Raw genomic sequence first — 15,825 nt, 5'->3', positions numbered from 1 at the left:
CCCTGGGGGATGGCCTCTGGCTTGGAGAAGCTACTGTCTAGTTGAGGAATTAATAGGACAAGCAGCTAAGTAACAGATCTGACGGTGTCTCTACCTGAGGTACCTTGCACGTTGTGTAAATATGGGCTTCTAAAGTGCATCCCTGGGGCCTCCAACAGTGGAAGCCTTCTTGGAGGCGTAGGAGTGGGCAAGCTGGCGTGCTGGGAGTTGATGGTAAGGTGGCCTTTCGTCACCTGGCTACAGCCCAGGATCAGTTTGGCTGTTGCTGGTTGATCCTTTGCACCTTGCCCCCCTTCTCTTTGTGACCTACCTGTCCTCAGTGTCCCCTGCAGACCCTCCTCTCCCGTCTCCCGTCCTCCAGCCCATGGTGGATGTGCCGTGGCAGTGATGGTCTGGGTTTCTCCCCAGATGCAGAGCTTCCCTTTTCACTTGCTGAAGTGGGTAGTGTCAGAGGGGGGCCAGACGCCAGAGGGCTGTGTTGGGGGGCGCTGCGGAATACCTGGGTTAGACCCTATGAGCTGTTCTTCTAGGGCCTGTTGCACAGGAGGGAGAGTGTTTGCTTGGGTGTGGTTCCCCCAGAGCAGTGCCTTGGTAGGAAGCTAAAGGGGAGTGTGACCTGGGAGCAAGGGACAGGAGTCTCCTTGGCAGTTTGCTGAGGCTGCAGCCCGACTACACAGGTGGCAGCTGTCCTCAGAGTGACTGTCTCGGAAGCCGACCCCTCCTCCCCTGGCCTCACGGAGACTTCCTGCCCTTAACCTCTGGACTGCCTGGGCCCCTCCTTTCCTGTTCCCATTCAGCTCAGGGTTTGGCGGTGTGTGCGTGTGTGTGTGTGTGTGTGTGTGTGTGTGTGTGTGTGCGCGCGCGCGCGCGCCCCCGCGCCCACAGGGAGCTGTGCTGGAGAAGGGGGAGGGGAGAGGCCGGCTGGAACTCGGCAGAGGCTCTCTCTTCCCTTTCCTGCCGATGAGATGGTGTCGTCTAGGAAACAGGGCCCTGGAGAAATGGTCTCAGGCTCCAGCCCGTGCTCCGGTTACTGGACCTGTTAGGCCATTTCCTCTCCCTCGAGGTTTTCCAGCCCCATCCTCAGGGTGGCCTGGATGGAGCCACAGAAGTTTCCTGCCCCAACATCACCCAGGGGGTCTGTTCTGACAGCTTCCCGTATGTCAAAGCCGGGGTCGCAGAGTGATGCCCAGGCTCTGCTTGAAGCCCCGGGAGGAGATGGGAGCCCAGGTCACCAGCCTCCTCTTTCTTCCTGGGATGAGGCCCGGCGTTTGCGGGCAGTGTCCTGGTCCCAGCAGCACCTGGGCAGGTGTGTCTGGATGCGGCTGGGCGGTATTGGCTCCTGGCTGAGCTCTGCACTCGCCTTGATTAGCGGCTCTTGGAGCCCCCTGCCACCTGGGGGGAAGATGTTGGGTCCTAGGTGTTGGAAGAGCCCTTCCTTTCAGCTGGCTCTTCCCTCTTCCACTGGCTTCCTCTGCTCTCTCACTTCCCAGCCCCCTGCTCTGCCCTCCGAGAAGTCACTGCTCCAGTTTTCTCAATTGCCGGTCCTTCCCCCTCCACGTAGGATGTGCTGCTATTAATAAGCAGCCCCCCTGCCTCCCGCAGCTCTGACTGTGGAGAGAGCTGTTGCTGGCGTGACTCCATGCTGGAGTCTCTAAGGGATCTGGGGGGCTCCCCCAAGTGGGGCTCCTCACCTTGCTCAGGAAAGGGAGTCCGGGGGGAGAGGCCAAGTACTCCTCGGTGCTGGCGGGTGCCCTGGGGGCTCCGGGCCGGCGGCAGCCACTTCCTGCACAGCCTCTCCTCCTGTGGGGGTGGGTGGTGGGCGCATCCGAACCCCTGGGAGGCACGTCGCCCTCTGCTTACCCTCCGGCGCCTCCTCTGATGAATGGGCCCAGCCCTTGGACAGCTGGCAGAGCCCCTACCAACTTTCTCCTCTCAACCCCTTCCCTCCTCCCACCCTCTGCGCAGCCTCTCCCTCCTTCCGTCCTTCCCTCCTGTACCGGCAGCCGGTCTCCTCCTCCTCCCTCCCTAAATCTGCAGCGTGACTGGAAATAGGCTAAATTAATCAGCAGATTGAAGCTCCACTCTGCTGCCGCTGCCGCCCCGCTCCTCGCTCACACGCGCTCCAGCTCTCTTCTCTCTTCTCTTTCTTCACTCTTTCCTTCTCTGTCTTTCTCTGTCTCCTCTTCCTCTCGGAGAGCAGTGTTGGCAGTTCTGTGGCTGACTCGCTGTGGCTCAGGCTCTACCCCATGCTCTTTAAACGGGCAGAGCTATGGATTGCCCACCAGGGCAAAGGCAGCAAAGTGAGTATGCCAGCTGGGCTTGATGCCCCCGTTCCACACACCCGCTTCCCCGCTTTGTGTCGGAGGCTTTGGGTTAACGGTTGAAGATGGAAGCTGGGCTGGAGGCGGCTTGGATTACGAGGTAGTGAGGACCGTGGAAGGAGGCTGGGGATGGGAGCCAGAAAGCCCGTGTGCGTAGCTGCCTGCCAGGCTCCTGAGTCACCCAGAGCGGGACCAGAGCCCAAGTTTCCCCGTGGGGCATCCTGTCAAGGTGTGCTGGGACCCGGGTCTCCAGGCACAAGGCTTGGATGCCACCCCTCCTCGGGGCCATTAAGGAGGCTTTTCTCGCCGGACCACATGAGTCACTGAGGCGGGAGCCAACGGGGCTGGGGTGATTTCTTCCTAGGTCTTGGCTGCAGGAGGTGAGAAAGAAGACAGTTGAAAGTGCCCAGGTCAGCATGAGCTGGGAAGAGTGAGGAAGAGGAGGAGGTGCCTCTGCTTGAGGCTTTGAGCTGCTTGTCTGTAGACAGAGTGGATTTGTGTCTGGCCAAACTCGGAAGAGATTTATGGTGACGCCTATGATAGACCCTGGTGGATAGTGGCCGAATCTCTGCTTCACTGGTTCAGGCCTCGTGGAGTCCAGCTGTGGGTCCCGCTCACCTGCACTGGCCAAGGAGGCTGTGACCGTGGGGAAACCTGGCGAAGGGGCCAGCTGGTTCTAATTAGTGGTTACCTGCTGTTGCCAAGGCCAAAGGCCAAGGCCAATTCACAGTCTGCCTACCTGAGCCTAGGGGACCTAGATTCCACTTTCTCCCGAAACAGGTAGGATGGGAAGGAAAACAGCTGCTGTGCTGAGGGAACCTCAGGGGAGTCCCGAAAGGACAGGGACTGGGGGCTGGGGGCTTCCGGTTCTGGGCCACCTGGGAAACCTGACCGAGGTGGCACAGGACAGCCCAGGCGTGTTGGCTCTTAAAGCCTCATTAGACGGACCCAGATGCTTAGCTTTGGGCCCTGGGGATCTGGTTCTGTTCGGTAGCAGATTCCTTGCAGTTCTGATTTAGCAAGTAGAATTTTGTCACCACCTGCTGCTCCTCCAGCCCCCAGGCCCCGCCCGTGTCCCGCTTTGACAATGAAGCGGGGCGCGATGGGCACGTGCTGGCAGCCTCTCCTGAGCCTACGCCTCCTATGGCCTCGAGCTCCTCTGTTGGGTTCAGCTGAGGTTGAGCACTTAAAACAGTGGGATGGGGTTGCTTCTACCCGAAAAGCTTCAGTGTCAGGGGAGAAGCAGGGCCACGCCTCCCCTCTGGTGTAGAGGCCTTGCTTAGCCTTGGCTCCTTGGCTCCAGGAATCTCCTGGAGGTGCCTGGGGCTGGGGAGTGGGAGTTTCTGAGCACCTGGGAAGTAGGAAGAATTGCTTCCTGCCTTTGGGTACTTAAGTCTGGGGCAGATTTTCCTCACCCTTCTTGGCCCTGCTAGGCAAGAAGAGCAGAGCTCAGATGGCACGTGTATGACAGGCGTTCTTATTTCTCACACCATCCCTGTCCTTGCACAGACCGCCCCCCCCCGCCCGCCCTGCCATGGGTGCCCGGGCACGCTGGGTGCCAGCCTATCTCTATGCTTTGAGAAAGGCCACCTAGCTCACGCATGAGCCCTTTCTGAATTTCCTTTGGAAAGCGTGAACGTCTCTCACCAATTTCCTCAGCTTCAGTTCTCATACCGCGTGGGGGAAAGCCATGGGGTAATGAGAGAAACAGTGACTTTACCCATACCCGGGACCCTCCTGCCGGAGACTGAGTGAAGAGTGGCCATCAGGCCTCAGCGGGCGGCCACGGCAGTTGGATAAGTGGGGTTGGGGCCGTGGAGGGTTGGCTGGCCTTGAGGGCTGTGTCCTGGCCCCGGGGCGCTGTGCAGGCAGGCGCTTTCTTCAGGAGGCGTATAATTACAGAATGGCTTATTTTGCCTCTGTTGTGCTGTCTTTAATCTCCAGTCTGGAGTTGGTGCTCCAAGCCAGACACAACGTGCGGGGGCAGATGCACGCCCTCAGCTCTGCAGGGCCCCTCCCGCCTCTGCCGGCCCTGCCCCGGGAGCATCTGCCACCCTCTGGCCCCTCCTCCCACACCTGGAGAGGAGCACGGGACAGGTTCTCAGACCCTGGAGGAAGAGAAGGAGCAGAAACAGTTGCTGGGTGGGGTTGCCCAGGGGGTTTGGGGGTGCCGGAAATAAGGCAGCAGAGGCAGGGCAGCCACAGGGCAAGCAGAGGGCAGTTCCTGAGTGTCCTGGTCTAAAGGCCTGGCTGGAGGGAGGCCGCCACCCGGGCTCTCTGGCTGCTCCCCTTAGCCTTTCCCTGCCTTCCTGAACCTGGCGCTCATTCCAGACCGAGCAGCTTCCCGGGTGATTGTGCAGCCCCGTGGGATTTGTCAGCTCTTCCTCTCTCCCGCCCTTTGGCGTGCAGCCTTTCCACCTCTGCGGACCAGCCCTTCCCTGCCCGCAGGAGGTTTGCTCACTTTATCATTTCTGGAGACCTGGCCTAGGCAAGTCCACCCTGGGAACCTGCACATCCCACTGCGGGGAGGGAGCTCGGCAGGTCGAGCCTGAGGGAGGAAGCGGAAAGGGGAGGGGAGGCTGGGCCTCCCAAACGCTATTCTTCTTGGGCCTTCTTGGGCTGAGAGGGGCAGGCATCCTGCCTTGGACATGAGAAGGCCTGTGGTCCCCCTTTGCTTTTCTCTTCCTCCTTCCCGCCCCTGGAGGCTTTCTTCCCTCATGCCAGGAGCCAAGGAGGCAGAGATGCAGGCCTTGCCCGACACTCCTTTGTCCTGGACCACGGCCTCTCAGGGAGGCCCCGGATCCCTGCCAGAGGGAGGTGGGTGCTTTGGAGTACCGTATTTACCCTTGCGGGTGCCGGCTCCCTGCCCGGAGGGCCATTTCTTCCCGAGCGGAAATAACCAGTTATCCCCTCGGAGAAGCAGCAGCTCTCATCCTCATAATCCCCCAAAGCCACCGTGGAGAGCAGGGATTAGGTGAGACTTAGGCAAGGGCTCTGGGAGGTCTTGGGCCGGGCCCACTCCGAAGCCCGTCCTCATTCCTCAGGCCGAGGGAGCTGGCGACAGGCCAGCATGGGGTCTCCACTCAGGGGCCTCCCACCATGCCGGGTCTGCAGCCAGGGGATATGGCCCCCAGTCCGTCAACTCCTAGTCGTGGAGATGTGTGTCTGGCGAGGGTCAAGCCTGCCAAGGGGGTGGGTGGACGTGGAGACCGGCAGGGAGGAGGAAATCCAGAATGTTGGTGGGCAAAGCCGGGGCAGGACTGCGGGGATAGGAGGGAAGAGGGTAGGGCGTGAGCCCAGGCAGCCAGGGCATCGCTGGCTCAGTGACCCTTGGCCAGGACTCAGTAGATAAGCCCGGTCCCTTTCTTGGTGCCCCAGGTCCAGGCCTTTGTGCCTCTTGCTCAGGAACTTTCCCTGGAGGAAGCCCACATGGGTGCTCTTCAGGTGGCCCCTGAGAAACACTCACTCCTCCCCCAGGCCCTGCCTTTCCTGGGGGCCTTCTTTTTCCAGGACCCCCAACTGGGGTCTGTGCATCAGATCCAATCTGGACTGGGCCTCACCTCCAGAAGTTTTGATTCACTAGGTCTGGGTGGGGCCTGGACAGCCACGTTTGTAAAAGGTCCAGGTGTTTCTGCTACAGATCCTGGGTTGACAACCCTGACGAAGGTGTCATGGGGACCAGTGAAACTCTATGGGCGTTCATTCAGTCAGTCAGCAAGCATTCACGAGCTGCTGCCCTGTGATAGGTACTGTCTTAGTGGTTGGTGGAGGGGTGTGGAGATGGAAGAATTTAGTACCCTTTTCAAGGCATTGGCAGTCTGGTGGGAGAGCCAGACAGGCAAATCTATACCGACGGTCCTCCGTGATGCCGCCTGTGAGCGAGGTTGCCCGGGCTGCCTTTGGAATACAAACCTCCCCCTGTATGTGCAGCCCTGGGTTTTGGGAAGATTTCGCAGAGCGGGTGGTGTTTGAGCTGAGTCTCGAAGGAGAAGTAAGAGTTGTCTGGGGCAGAGAGTGTGTTCTTGGCTAGGAAAATCCATAAAGGTGCTGACACATGAGCTGGGGGAGTGCGGCATGTGACAGGAATGGCAGGAAAGGAGGCTGGAGAAGCTGACAGATCCCAGACCACGCTCAGGAGTCTGGGCTAGATTTTAAAGGTAAACAGGGTCAGTTCATCAGACATGCGCTCACTGGCTGGGGTGCAGCGGTTGGTTTGGAAAAGGTGGGGACTGGGAGGTGGGAGGGGGAGGCAGAGGTTGCAGGGAGGGGCTGGGGTGCCTGGGTGATGGTAACTGTAGGAGGGGTGCTGGCTCGGGCGGGGAGGGCCGGGTGGTAATTTCGGGGGTTTGGACGTGTCAACTCATAGGTACCCATGAAACAGCTGTGCGGCAGTTTAGGGAACGGGTCAGAATTCGGGGTGGCGGTCAGGCTAGAGGTGAAATTTAGCAGTTGTAAGCTTATTGGTGGCACATGAATCCATGTGGCTGAGGTTGCCCTGGAAACGTACATAAAGTTGTGGAGAAGATGTCGTAGGGTGGACTGTGGGGTAGATGGACAGGACAAAACAGGAGAGAAGCCCAGGAACAAGGGGTCTCAATGGGAGAGGTCAGGCCATGGGGTCACATAGGACAATGTGCTGGGAACCACCCCGGTCCATGCCACGTTCCACCCACCCGCGGTGAGATGAGAGTGCGGTGCGGTCAGTGCAGGTCCTTTCCTGGCAGCAGCTGTCTTTTTTTCTGAGACTGTGTCCTTCCCAATGTTGTAGGGTTACAGTAGCCTCCCTTTTATGAAATGGTGGTAACAGAAGTCGGTGGGGTTTTTTCCTTAATGTTTTTTACTAGGAACAACGTGAAGCCAGAATCTCCAGGTTAGTTCTCTTCTCCCCATGTAAACAATACATATTTTCTGGCCCGGGAAATCCGAAAGATGGCCCCAGTGCAGTAAGTCGGGAGCTCAGTGGTGAGCACGGTCTGAGTGGGGCTGGGGGATGCTGTTGGTGGTGGGTTGGGAGTTGAGTGAAAGGTGAGTTAGAAGACACTGAGTAAAGAAAGGTTTGTTTCTGGTTTTGTTTTTTGGGGTTTATTTTGTTTTAATTTTATTTATTTATTTTTGGCTGTGTTGGGTCTTCGTTTCTTTTTTAAAAAATTTTTTATAAGACCAGACTCTCTCTTCTTGTTGCTTTTTTTTTAAAAAATTAATTAATTAATTAATTAATTTTGGCTGCATTGGATCTCTGTTGCAGTGCACGGGCTTCTCATTGCGGTGGCCTCTCCTGTTGTGGAGCACGGGCTCTAGGCGTGCAGGCTTCAGTAGTTGTGGCTTGCAGGCTTAGTTGCTCCACAGCATGTGGGATCTTCCGGCACCAGGGCTTGAATCCATGTCCCCTGCATTGGCAGGCGAGTTCCTAACCGCTGCGCCACCAGGGAAGCCCGGGTCTTCATTTCTGTGTGTGGGCTTTCTCTAGTTGCGGCAAGCGGGATCCACTCTTCATCGCGGTGCGCGGGCCTCTCACTGTCGCGGCCTCTCTTGTTGTGGAGCACAAGCTCCAGACGCGCAGGCTCAGTAGTTGTGGCTCTCGGGCCTAGTTGCTCCACGGCATGTGGGATCTTCCCAGACCAGGGCTCGAACCCGTGCCCCCTGCATTGGCAGGCAGGTTCTCAACCACTGCGCCATCAGGGAAGCCCTTGTTTTGTTTTTAATTAATTAATTTATTTTTGTTTTTGGCTGCCTTGGGTCTTTGTTGCTGCGTGCGGGCTTTTCTCTAGTTGCGGCGAGCAGGGGCTACTCTTCATTGCGGTGCACGGGCTTCTCATTGGGTGGCTTCTCTCGTTGCAGAGCACGGGCTCTAGGTGCGTGGGCTTCAGTAGTTGTGGCACACGGGCTTTGGTAGCTGTGGCCCGTGGGCTCAGTAGTTGTGGCTCGCGGGCTCTAGAGCGCAGGCTCAGTAGTTGTTGCACACGGGCTTAGTTGCTCTGCGGCATGTGGGATCCTCCCAGACCAGAGTCCGAACCCGTGCTCCCCGCACTGGCAGGCAGATTCCCAACCACTGTGCCACCAGGGAAGCCCTCTGGTTTTGTTTTAAACTTGGCTTTGAGGAGCAGGGCACTGTGTACTTGAACGTCTTTTAATTTGGTGGAGATCTGAACATGCTCACGCCCTGAGGAGTCAGGGCTAGTGGAGGGAGGGAGGGTGAGGATTTGGGAGAAGGGAGGAAGGTTCTGGGGAGGTGGGCGGGGAGGGCCTCCTGAGGGATGCTGAGTGCCTCCTGCTTGAGGGATGCTGAGTGCCTCCTGCTTCCCTCCAGGGCGAGGCTCCCTTGGCCCTGGGCCTGTCCACCCAGAAGGCCCTCAGCATCCTGAAGGAGCAGCTGGAGGCGGTGCTGGACGGACACCTAAAAGAACGGAAGAAAAGTCTCACATGGAAGGTGACACATCCTCATGGGGAGTCCAGAGCCTAGTTGGGGCGGTGGAAAAGCTTGGGAAGCACATTCTCGGGGCCATGACTCTCCCTGTCACCCTGGACGGTGTGACCCGACTGAGGCATCACTAAAAATCAGAAAGAGGCCGGGGTTCCTTTCAGAGTGATGTCCTGACCCCAGCCGAGACCAAAGCGAGAAGACAGAGGTGGCCGCCTGGGCTCTCCGTCGGGTGGGTGAGGGAGGAAGGCGGCTAGGATGCGGGGCAGAGAATCTTGGCTCCTCCCTCCTCGCTTGCCCCCCCCCCCCCCCCCCCCCCCGGGGCCTCTCACTCCCTGGCCTCCTGCCCCTCCCTCCTCAGGAGCTGTGGAGAAGCAGCTTCCTGCACCACAGTAACCGCTGCTCCTGTTTCCACTGGCCCGGCGCCTCACTCATGCTCCTGGCCGTGCTGCTGCTGCTGGGCTGCTACGGGGGCCAGCCGGCTGGCAGGTACGCGGTCCGAGGCCCTGGGAGGGGCTCCTTCCCACCTCTCCCAGCGCAGGGTCTGGGCTTGTCCCCCTCCCGCCTCCACACCCGCCTGGGACATCCCGGGGAGAGGGGAGCTGCCCCCAGAGTCAGCGCCTGGGTTGCGTAGGGATCCACAGTCCCTTGGCCGGCTGGTGTCAGAACCAGAAGGAGACCCTCTTTTCAGAAGGGACTGGGGAGGGGAGTGTGGGGCCCTGGGTTGGCTGGGCTGGAGACCCCCCGGCCCGCGCCCCGCCAGTGCCCCCTCTTCTCCCTGCCAGCCATGGGGTGGAGCTGGTGGGCTGGAGACCCCCCGGCCCCCCCCCCCGCCAGTGCCCCCTCTTCTCCCTGCCAGTCACGGGGTGGAGCTGGTGGGCTGGAGACCCCCCAGCCCGCACCCCGCCAGTGCCCCCTCTTCGCCCTGCCAGTCACGGGGTGGAGCTGGTGGGCTGGAGACCCCCCGGCCCGCCCCCCACCAGTGCCCCCTCTTCTCCCTGCCAGCCACGGGGTGGAGCTGGTGGGCTGGAGACCCCCCGGCCCGCCCCCCCGCCAGTGCCCCCTCTTCTCCCTGCCAGTCACGGGGTGGAGCTGGTGGGCTGGAGACCCCCCGGCCCGCCCCCCACCAGTGCCCCCTCTTCTCCCTGCCAGCCACGGGGTGGAGCTGGTGAACGCCTCTGCGCTCTTCCTCTTGCTGCTCCTCAACCTTGTCCTCATTGGGCGGCAAGATCGCCTGAAGCGCCGAGAGGTAGAACGGAGACTCCGAGGGATCATTGACCAAATCCAAGGTGAGGCCAAGGGGCAGGCGAGTCAGGTGGGCAAAGGTGCCCTGGGGTGTGTCAGAGCCCTGGAGCTCCCGTCCCGAGCCCCAGCCAGGAGCCCCAGCACATTGGCGTTGCCTGCGGTCAGCATTCGGGGGATAAGGATGCCCTGCTTTCTTCTCAGTGGTGCAGCGAGAGCCGTGGGACGGCTATGGGTACCCAGGCAGTGGCCTGGGGCGGGCAGAAAGGCTAATGGCTCCTCAAAGCCAGGGGCCAAATCGGCTTAATCTTTGACGTTTGTACCCCTCAGGAAGCTCAGCACACCCCTCAAAGCCCTTAGCAAAGTTAGCAAAATGTATTTGAATGGAAGCAGGGTACAAAGAATAAGAGCTTCAGGTGTTCAGAGGAGGTGCAAGTGCCCGCGCTGGGGTGGTGGGGAGGTGGCCTCGGAGAGGGGAAGTGTTGGAATGAGCGGCGTGGGTTGATGCAGGCCGTCTGGGGAAGGGAGAAGAGCAGACAGCGCTTCATAGCTGTGTGCTGGATCTGGCTGGTGTGTGGATCCAGTGGGTGAGGCTGTTTCCCTCTTTCCATTCTCATCAGATGCCCTCAGGGATGGCAAGGAGATCAAGTGGCTAGATGCCATGTACCCAGACCTCCACATGCCCTTTGCACCATCCTGGTCCCTACACTGGGCCTACAGAGATGGACATCTCGTCAACCTGCCAGTTAGCCTGTTGGTAGAAGGAGACATCATAGCTCTGAGGCCTGGCCAAGAATCGTTTGCTTCTCTGAGGGGGATCAAGGTAGCTGGAGGCTTTTCTCCTTCCCTGGAAATGCTGTGGGAGTGTCCACCGGCAATGGTGGGAGGGTCCCTGGGCTTAATCCTGATGCTTCCAGCCCAGCTCTTGGGCTTCTTGGCAAGGGCTCCAGGAGAATGGAGAAAAGCTGGAACATCTTTCTCCTTGTCCTGTTCTTTCTTCCGTCTGGTCCTCAAGCTGCTAGGAATCCAGTCCCCTAGGCCCCACCCTAACTGACTCTGTGCTAACTGATGGTCCCTAACCCAATGAGATGTCTCCACTTAGCCAGAACGGTCAAGGAAGAGTGGCTTCCATGGAACCATTAATTACCCTCGACCTCCTCCCCTTCGTCGCTGGCAGGATGATGAGCACATCGTCTTGGAGCCGGGAGACCTGTTTCCACCTTTCTCTCCGCCCCCCTCCCCCCGGGGAGAAGTGAAGAAAGGGCCACAGAACCCCCAGCAGCACCGGCTCTTCCGCGTCCTCGAGACCCCTGTGATTGACAACATCAGGTGAGGGCGCCGCCCTGCCTTACTCCTGTCCCCTGACTTCTCGGCCCGGTGCCTCCTGTGAGCAGGGGGCGTGGTGGGGCCGGTGACAGGAAGACGCCTTGTCCATACTGAGGTCCCTTAGCACAGGCATCTCCGGAAGGTCTTCTCTTTAGTGTCTTGTGAGAATTCTTCGACTGGGTGATTGACCCCCTCTCAGTCTGAACTCCGAGGGGGCAGCTTCAGAGGCTGCCACGAGCTCCTGGCCACAGTGACCAGGAGGCCACTTGGCCGGGGCCAAGGAATAGGAGGGAATTGCAGGACCCAGTGATGCTAGGTGAAAGGGTGGGCTTCTGGCCTCTCCCCTGAGCAGGGCTCGCCCGAGTGTAGTATCCCCTCTTTCTGCAGGTGGTGCCTGGACATGGCCCTGTCCCGCCCAGTCACCGCTCTGGACAACGAGAGGTTCACGGTGCAGTCAGTGATGCTGCACTACGCGGTGCCCGTGGTCCTGGTGCGTGAGGCGGGGCCGCACAGGGCAGGGGGAGGGCCAGGAAATGGGGGAGCCTGGGGGCCAGACTCGGACGAGCGTGTGAGTGAAGACTAGAGGGTCCCAGTGTGAGCCGGCCAGTGCCAGGGGTGGGGCTGTGAGTGGGCAGAAGACGGGGAGGCTTAGAGCCTGTGTCTCTCTGTGGGGGATAAGGCAGCGTCTCTCCTGTTCCCGACAGGCTGGCTTCCTCATCACCAACGCCCTGCGCTTCATGCTGAATGCCCCTGGTGTCACGACCTGGCAGTACACCCTCCTCCAGCTGCAGGTGGCGGCAGCCCTCTCCTCTCTGTAGCGCTTTCCTCTTTCCCCTGAGACTGCGTCCCCTCGTGGTGCCCTGACTGCCCCTCCCTCTCTGCAGCCCAGGGGTCTCTTAGGCTTAGCTTCAGAACGCCTGCGTCCCTTCCTCCCTTCCTGCCCCTAGCTGTCCTTTTTACTCAGGGGAGGGCCCCAGGGCCGGGGAAGCCCTTCCCTCCATCCGGCCGCCAGCACATCTCAGGGAGCCTGTGTGGCTCGCTCCTTCCCAGGTGAATGGCGTCCTGCCCATCCTCCCCTTGCTCTTCCCTGTGCTCTGGGTCCTGGCAACTGCCTGTGGAGAAGCCCGTGTCCTGGCCCAGATGAGCAAGGCTTCCCCCAGCTCCCTGGTAGGTTGTTCCGAGGCATCGGGGCGGGTGGGGGTCGGGGGACAGTGCAAAAAGAACCAAAGACAGGAATGAAAAGAGTCGGCTGTGCCCAGCAGACAGGGCAGGAGTCCAGCCCCACCCCTACCCCGTGGCCCAGCGACAGGCAGGGCCTGGGCAGCTCTCCGAGGGCTTTGCCCTCTCCAGCCAGAAGGGTCTCCAGACCAGGCCCCGGGGGTGGCTGAGTGTCCACCGGGCTGTCAGCGGACGGGGGATTCAAGGGCTGCCCGGGAGTCCTTCCCCAAAGGCGTCGGGAGCCCTGCTGGCACGGGGCCCCGCCCGCCAGCTCGGAGGCCTGTGAGAGGCTGGCTGGCCGTTTCCTCCCCGAGGCTCACACCCTCTTCTCCGCACAGCTGGCCAAGTTCTCGGAGGACACTCTGAGCAGCTATACCGAAGCCGTCTCCTCTCAGGTACGCTCACCCAGGATGGATTCTGCTCCAGGCCCCGTACCCCCAGCCCGCGCTCCCTCGGGCCCCTGCTGGAACCCTGGGACTCCCCTACTTTATGGCCTTTGAGCCTCCCACGGGCTCCTGGAGCCCCTCAGTCCACCCGTCCCACATGGGTAATGTGTCACTGCCGTGCTGGACACAGGCTTTTCCACCCAACTTCCTGGTGCTCCCGGACCGTTTCCTCTGTCGGCCCCAGAGGCCATCTCCAGGGAAATACGGCCAAGCCCCAGCCGGCCTCGCGGGCTTTGTCTCTGCCCTCAGGAGATGCTGCGCTGCATTTGGGGCCACTTCCTGCGGGTGATCCAGGGGACGTCTCCTACGCTGAGCCACAGCTCCAGCCTGCTGCACAGCCTGGGCTCCGTCACGGTGAGGGGGGCCCCGTGGGAGGACCTGGCCTCGACAGGCTGCTCTCTGGCCGTGTCTGGTCACTTAAGCGGCCCCTGGCGGCTTGGGGACCTCCAAGGCCCCTTCCCAGTCCTCTTCTCTCCCTGCAGGTCCTGTGCTGTGTGGACAAACAGGGGATCCTGTCATGGCCCAACCCCAGCCCGGAGACCGTGCTGTTCTTCAGCGGAAAGGTGGAGCCCCCGCACAGCAGCCATGAGGACCTAACGGATGACCTGTCCACGCGCTCCTTTTGCCATCCCGAGGTGGAGGAGGAGGTATGGCCTGGGCCTGGCTGGTGGCCTCAGGGAGGGCGAGGCGAGGAGCGGGGAGGAGGGCTCAGGCCTCAGGATCTGCTTCAGAGATGACGCCCTGAGGGGACGAAGCAGCCTTGCCTCACTGGCCCGTGGCAGCCGTCGGGACGCCGGTCCGAGGCCTGTGTTCCTTGCTCTCCTCAGCCCCGTGAACGAGACGCCCTCCTGGCCGGCTCCCTGAACCCTACCCTGCACCTTTCCAATGAGCAGGAGAGCGGCAACTGGCCAGGCGATGGCCCCAAGGCCCCCGAGCCCTCCTCTCACCACAGAGCTCACGGCCGCAGCAAACACCTGTCCGGCTCCAGCGTGAGCTTCAGCAGGGACACAGAGGGCGGTGAAGAAGACCCCGGCAAGGTGAGGGGAGAGGGCGGAGAGCAGCCCGCTTGTCAGCCGCAGGGCGTCCTGGCCTCCCCTGCCGAAGGGGCCACAGGGGTGCAGCCCGGCCTGGACGGATGGAGCCCGAAGCACAGCCGTCTTGGCCTCTGTTCCGGGACCTCCTGAGGCCTCGCCCACGGCTTTTCCGTGAAGTAGGCCCTTCCCCATTTTCCGTGTTTCTCTGATGGTGGTAATTGGTTGGGGCAAGGCCCTTCCTCCTAATCACAACCTTCAAGAGGCAGAGAGCCGGGACTTCCCTGGTGGTCCAGGGGTGCCGGCACTTCCACTGCAGGAGTCGCGGGTCCCATCGAGCCAAGATCCTACATGCCACTCGGCCAAAAACAAAAAAAAGTACAAAAGACAGAAAGCCAGTGGCTCCTTCTAAAAACGTTTCCCGTGGCCGAGAAAGGTGCTTCGTTGTTTCTTGCTCGGTCTGGACCACCTCCTCTGAGCTGGTGACAGTGTTGTTGGGCACAGATCCTAGAAGCAGCCAGGAGCCGGGAAGGACAGGGAAGGGGTTTCGAGAGGGATGGGAGAGCGCGAGCATGAGCACGCCCTGCTGGGAGGCGGTGCCTTCTCTCGGGGGCACCCGCCGCATCCCTCCCCGCCTGAGGCCCCTCTTCCCCTCCACGTTTCCTCCAGACCCAGCACGGGCTGGAGGGCGAGCCCTATGAGGCCGAGGACTTCGTGTGTGACTACCACCTGGAGATGCTGAGCCTGTCCCAGGACCAGCAGAATCCCTCCTGCATCCAGTTCGATGACTCCAACTGGCAGCTCCACCTCACCTCCCTCAAGCCCCTGGGCCTCAACGTGCTGCTGAACCTGTGCAACGCCAGCGTCACCGAGCGGCTGTGCCGGTTCTCAGACCACCTGTGCAACATCGCCCTGCAGGAGAGCCACAGCACCGTGCTGCCCGTGCACGTGCCCTGGGGCCTCTGCGAGCTCGCCCGCCTCATTGGTACGTGGCCACCGCAGGGGTGGCGGCTGGGCTAGCTGCCGGCCTCTTCCAAGAGGCTGGGCCCCCGGCTCCAAACATGCCAGGCCCGGGCGTGGCCTCGCTCAAGAGCACCAGCAACCCTTTGGGCTTCTGATCGACCCCCTTTTTTTTTTGGGCCGTGCCACGAGGCTTGTGGGATTTTAGTTCCCCGACCAGGGATTGAACCCGGGCCCTCAGCCGTGAGAACGCAGAGTCCTAGCCACTGGACCGCCAGGGAATTCCCTGACCATCCCCTTTAACCAGGCACCGCCGCTTGACGGCGCTTCCTCATCCGGGAAGATAACTGCCTGCGGGATGGACGCGTGGAGGGAAGCCGCCCAGCCTGCCTGGGGTTCCCTCCCCGCCAGGGAGGGTGGTGTGTGGGGGTGGGCTTCCTCCCAGAGGCCCCGTGCCGTCCCTCCTCCTGCAGGCTTCACTCCCGGGGCCAAGGAGCTCTTCAAGCAGGGGAACCACCTTGCGCTCTACCGCCTCCCCAGCGCCGAGACCATGAAGGAGACCTCGCTGGGGAGGCTCTCCTGTGTCACCAAGCGGCGGCCCCCGCTCAGCCACATGATCAGCCTCTTCATCAAGGACACCACCACCTGTGAGCCTCCCCGGCTCCGCCCGCATCAGGCCAAACCTCCCGGGAGCTGGGCAGGGCGGGGCTCTTTTTAGGGTGTCTTTTTTTAGGGAGCGCTGGGCCGACGAGCATTAGATTCTTGCCGAGATCTCAAACGTGGCAGAGATTGGCTTCGGGGACGGGGGCTGGGATGGTGGTGGCCACAGATGCTGGGACTGTCTGGAGGACCGGCAGCTTAGA

The 15,825-nt window shown here is 61.0% G+C and overlaps 1 protein-coding gene across 5 annotated transcripts in view; it reads left to right on the top strand.

The window, feature by feature from the left end:
* Positions 1 to 2,071: 2,071 nt before the first annotated feature.
* TMEM94 (transmembrane protein 94) overlaps positions 2,072 to 15,825 on the top strand; it is a 20,493-nt gene continuing 6,739 nt past the window's right edge. For 3 of the 5 annotated variants that reach the window (XM_060135120.1, XM_060135119.1, XM_060135122.1), the window contains exons 1-15: positions 2,286 to 2,421; positions 8,629 to 8,748; positions 9,101 to 9,228; positions 9,892 to 10,028; positions 10,602 to 10,804; positions 11,159 to 11,310; positions 11,695 to 11,797; positions 12,012 to 12,098; positions 12,358 to 12,474; positions 12,864 to 12,920; positions 13,221 to 13,325; positions 13,454 to 13,618; positions 13,799 to 14,008; positions 14,672 to 14,987; positions 15,436 to 15,609. In XM_060135120.1, the coding sequence (XP_059991103.1) occupies positions 2,323 to 2,421; positions 8,629 to 8,748; positions 9,101 to 9,228; positions 9,892 to 10,028; positions 10,602 to 10,804; positions 11,159 to 11,310; positions 11,695 to 11,797; positions 12,012 to 12,098; positions 12,358 to 12,474; positions 12,864 to 12,920; positions 13,221 to 13,325; positions 13,454 to 13,618; positions 13,799 to 14,008; positions 14,672 to 14,987; positions 15,436 to 15,609 (2,173 nt within the window). In that variant the 5' untranslated portion in view covers positions 2,286 to 2,322. Of the gene's footprint in view, positions 2,422 to 8,628; positions 8,749 to 9,100; positions 9,229 to 9,891; positions 10,029 to 10,601; positions 10,805 to 11,158; positions 11,311 to 11,694; positions 11,798 to 12,011; positions 12,099 to 12,357; positions 12,475 to 12,863; positions 12,921 to 13,220; positions 13,326 to 13,453; positions 13,619 to 13,798; positions 14,009 to 14,671; positions 14,988 to 15,435; positions 15,610 to 15,825 lie in introns of all 5 variants that reach the window. The other 2 variants (XM_060135123.1, XM_060135121.1) reach the window with 1 other exon arrangement.

This window comes from Lagenorhynchus albirostris, chromosome 20, assembly GCF_949774975.1.
Source record: "Lagenorhynchus albirostris chromosome 20, mLagAlb1.1, whole genome shotgun sequence".
Taxonomy (NCBI): Eukaryota; Metazoa; Chordata; class Mammalia; order Artiodactyla; family Delphinidae; genus Lagenorhynchus; species Lagenorhynchus albirostris.
The sequence above is the reverse complement of the archived record's forward strand: the minus strand, read 5'-3'. Positions and strand labels throughout refer to the sequence as shown.